The 4527-nt window shown below is 42.7% G+C and overlaps 1 protein-coding gene across 1 annotated transcript; it reads left to right on the top strand.

Annotated features, from left to right (window-relative positions):
• Positions 1-1178: 1178 nt before the first annotated feature.
• On the top strand, positions 1179-2519 carry LOC137622677 (tigger transposable element-derived protein 1-like). The gene is made up of 2 exons (XM_068353272.1): positions 1179-1779; positions 2389-2519. Exons 1-2 carry the CDS (start codon positions 1179-1181, stop codon positions 2517-2519), a joined length of 732 nt encoding a protein of 243 aa, XP_068209373.1.
• Positions 2520-4527: the final 2008 nt, after the last annotated feature.

Genomic DNA, 4527 nt, shown 5'->3' with positions numbered 1-4527 from the left:
CACTAGTCTTGAAGGTACTGTACAGTAGAAGTCTAGTATGACAGATAACCTTCACTGCCCACTATCCATGGGAGTTTATCCACAGGTCCTAGATAACCTTATCCTTGGTCCTCCAGTAGCTGCTGAATAAGTCATGATATGAACGTAGCTCCCATAAGGGACAATAGCATCTCTTCTAAAGTAGCAGTTGTAACATAAGTCAAGAAGGCCAATCCTAGTCGGTCTATAAAATAACTAGATTGTGAGACTGAAGACGAAATGGGTGTTATTGATCCTAATATATCTCTATTAGCCAAAGTAAGCTCTATTAAATTATATTGTATTACATGGATGGATGGCATGGCATATCGTATGATTCAATTAAATCTTGTAGGGGACGTGAACAAAGTTTCAACTAAACTCGATCATTTGCATTGTTTTCCTTGGCAGTGTGTTTTTCTATTTGTTGTCTAAGGTTGGCCATTAGTGAATTATGGGTTAATTCAATCCATTATGTTTGGACCAAAGAATAGTTCCCCGTAAAAAATTACCCTGACATTAATTTTCTTATGGTAAAGTAATTGATACACATACTTTAGAGGTTGATAGATATTTCCCTTAATTTTTTTGTTAGTGAAAATCGCTTTCTTCTTTTGAGGCAAAATCTTTTACCCATTAATATCATTCATTTTGAAACAGCATTTACTTTAGTTGGAATATTCTTGCAAACCTGTGCAGCATTATATGGCAAAGCCATCTTTGGAAGGGCTCACCTGGCACGGTTATTGTTTCTCGGCTTTGTGCTCACTGGGCTTTTATAGCATAAGTTTAATACAGTAATACCTTAAGATAGGAGCGACCCAACATACGAGAAAATTGAGATACAAGGAGAGTTCCGAGCAAATTTTTATTCTGAGATGCGAGGAAAAATTTGAGATACGAGGTACAGTAGTCCCCTATGCGACCGCCAGCTGCTCACGAGGACAGCATCACTTGGTCTTTCCCGTTGGATCTCCGTCACGTAAAGTTATCTCCGAGCATCGGCCGTAATATTTGCTTTTTTTACGTGTTTTTTGCGTGAATCAGTGCTGAATTAAGTAAATAAACAATGGGTCCAAAGCAAGCGAGTGCAAACAGGGGTAGTGAGAAGAAAAAGCGTATGATGACTATGGAGATGAAGCATGAAATAATTGCAAAACATGAGAGTGGCTGAGGTGGCAGACTATTATGAGAGGAGTACATCGACTATATGTACCATCCTCAAGCAGAAGAATGCTATAAAGAACACCAAGCCTTCCAAAGGAGTAACCATCCTTTCCAAGCTGCGTAGTGATATTCACGACAAGATGGAGAAGCTTCTGTTGATCTGGATAAAGGAGAAACATTTGGTGGGAGATAGTGTGACCGAGACGATCATATGTGAGAAGGCCAGTCGAATCTATGATGACTTGAAAGGGAAGCAAGCAGCCGAGAAAGTGGAGACTTCGACGGCAGCAGAAACCTTCAAAGCCAGTCGTGGCTGGCTGGATAATTTTAAGAAAAGGAGTGGAATACACTTGGTTGTGAGGCATGGGGAAGCAGCAAGTTCCGACGCGAAATCCGCGGCAGACTTCGTCACAACCTTTGCCTTGGTTATCGCCCAACATGGCTTCATCCCCCAACAAGTCTTCAACTGCGATGAAACTGGACTTTTCTGGAAGATGCTCAGGACTTTCATCATGGCAGAGAAGACACTACCGGGCCATAAACCCATGAAGAACCGGCTAATTCTAGCCTTGTGTGCCAATGCCAGTGGTGACTGTAAGGTCAAGCCACTGCTGGTGTACCACTCTGAAAACCCATGTGCTTTCAAGAGCCAAAGGATCTTGAAAGACTACTGCAAGTGATGTGGCGCGCTAATGCTAAGGCTTGGGTTACCCGGCATCTGTGCTTTGGTCCAGCAGTCAAAAAATATTTGGCTGAGAAAAACCTGCCATTGAAATGTCTCTTGGTCCTCGACAATGCTCCTGGTCACCCTCCTGGTCTAGAAGAGGACATTCTTGATGAACTCAGGTTCATTAAGGTCCTTTATCTTCCGCCCAACACCACGCCACTCCTCCAGCCCATAGACCAATGAGTTATTTCCAACTTTAAAAACCGTACACGAAGCATTTGCTCAAGAAATGCTTTGATATCACAGACAACACCAATCTCACCCTTCGTGAATTTTGGAAAGAACATTTCAACATCGTGCATTGTTTGAAAATTATAGACGATGCATGGCAGGGTGTCACAATACTTACTCTTAATTCAGCGTGGAAGAAATTGTGGCCAGCTTCCGTCGCTGAGAGGGACTTTGAAGGGTTTGATATGACAGACCCTGATGACCCTGAACCTGTTGTGATGGATGAAATTGTGTCTCTTGGAAAGTCCATGGGGCTGGAGGTAGACAAGGAAGACGTGAACAACCTTGTCGAGGAGTATCAGGAAGAGCTCATGACACAGGAATTGATCGAGCTCCAGGAGATGCAACATTCGGAGGTGTTGCAGGAGCTCAGTAGCGAGGAGGAGGTGGAAGACGAGGGCCGCCTTTTTATGGCAGAAATCAAGGATATGTCAGCGAAGTGGCAGGAGTTTTCTAATTTTATGGAAAAGAGGCTCCCGGACAAGTTGGCGAGTGGTCGCGCGTTAGCCGTGAGTGACGACACTTGCGTGCGTCATTTTTGCAATATATTGAAGGAGAAACAAAAACAAAACATCCCTAGATAGGTTCTTTTTAAAAAGGTCGTCAAAAAGTGTAGGTAAAAGCGAAGCAAAAAGAGCCAAGCCGGAAGAAGAAAAGTGAAAAATATAAAAATGAAAACAAAAATGATATTTTAATTATAAAATAAATTTTTGAATATACTTACCCGGTGAATATATAATAACTGCTGCTCAGCGGCTCGACAGAAAACACACTCAAAAACTCGCGAGCGATCGCTATGAAGGTTGCGGGTGTGCCCACCAGCGCCAACTATCGGCCAGATACCACTCCTGCATGTAAACAAACCCTTCAATTCTTCTCGTCCCGCTGCGTCTCTATTGGGGAGGAAGGGAGGGCCTTTAATTTATATATTCACTGGGTAGTATATTCAAAAATTTATTTTATAATTAAAATATCATTTTTAAATATTTAACTTAGCCGGTGAATATATAATAGCTGATTCACACCCAAGGCGGTGGGTAGAGACCAGAGTTAATTAAGTTTACAGCGTATATGCTAAGAGTTTTTGACAGTTATCAATATAACAAAACCAAAATATATAGGTACCTGGTAAGGAAGTTGACTTTGACTTAGACGATTACTCTGCCTTGTTAGTCTGTCTTCCTCACGAAGCCCAGCGATCCTCTTAGGATGCTGAAAGACTCCCAGGAGCTGAAGTACGAAGGGTTGCAACCCATACTAACAGGACCTCATCAAACCCCTAATCTGGGCGCTCTCAAGAAATGACTTTGACCACCCGCCAAATCAACCAGGATGCGAAAGGCTTCTTAGCCTTCCGTACAACCCATAAAAAACAATATTAAAAACATTTCAAGAGACAGATTAAAAAGGATATTGGAATTAGGGAAGTGTAGTGGTAGAACCCTCACCCACTACTGCACTCGCTGCAACGAATGGACCCAGTGTGTAGCAGTCCTCGTAAAGAGTCTGGACATCTTTCAAGTAAAATGACGCGAACACTGACTTGCTTCTCCAAAAAGTCGCGTCCATGATACTTTGCAGAGATCTATTTTGCTTGAAGGCCACGGAGGTTGCTATAGCTCTAATTTCGTGCGTCTTAACCTTAAGCAAAGATTGGTCTTCCTCATTCAAGTGGGAATGAGCTTCTCGTATTAAAAATCTGATAAAATATGACAAAGCATTCTTTGACATAGGTAAGGATGGTTTCTTAACCGAACACCATAACGCTTCAGATTTACCTCGTAATGGCTTAGTACGAGCCAAATAGAACTTAAGAGCTCTAACGGGACATAACACTCTTTCCAGTTCGTTGCCTACGATCTCTGATAAGCAAGGAATATCAAAAGATTTAGGCCAAGGACGAGAAGGCAGTTCATTTTTGGCCAGGAAACCAAGTTGAAGAGAACAAGTGGCTTTTTCTGTAGAAAAGCCGATGTTCTTACTGAAGGCATGAAGTTCACTGACTCTTTTAGCCGAGGCCAAGCACACCAGGAAAAGAGTCTTAAGAGTGAGATCCTTCAGGGAGGCTGAATGTAATGGCTCAAACCTGTCTGACATGAGGAACCTTAGGACCACGTCTAAGTTCCATCCAGGAGTAGCCAAACGACGTTCCTTAGAGGTTTCAAAAGACTTAAGGAGATCTTGGAGATCTTTATTGTTGGAAAGATCTAAGCCTCTATGCCGAAAGACCGAAGCCAACATGCTCCTGTAGCCCTTGATCGTGGTAGCTGAAAGGGAGCGAACTTTTCTCAGGTGTAAGAGAAAATCAGCGATTTGGGCTACAGAGGTACTGGACGAGGATACAGATGCTGACTTGCACCAGTCTCGGAAGACTTCCCACTTCG

This window comes from Palaemon carinicauda, chromosome 29 (genome assembly GCF_036898095.1).
Source record: "Palaemon carinicauda isolate YSFRI2023 chromosome 29, ASM3689809v2, whole genome shotgun sequence".
In the NCBI taxonomy this organism is placed as follows: Eukaryota; Metazoa; Arthropoda; class Malacostraca; order Decapoda; family Palaemonidae; genus Palaemon; species Palaemon carinicauda.
Note: the sequence above shows the minus strand (reverse complement) of the source record. Positions and strands in the feature narration are given on the sequence as shown.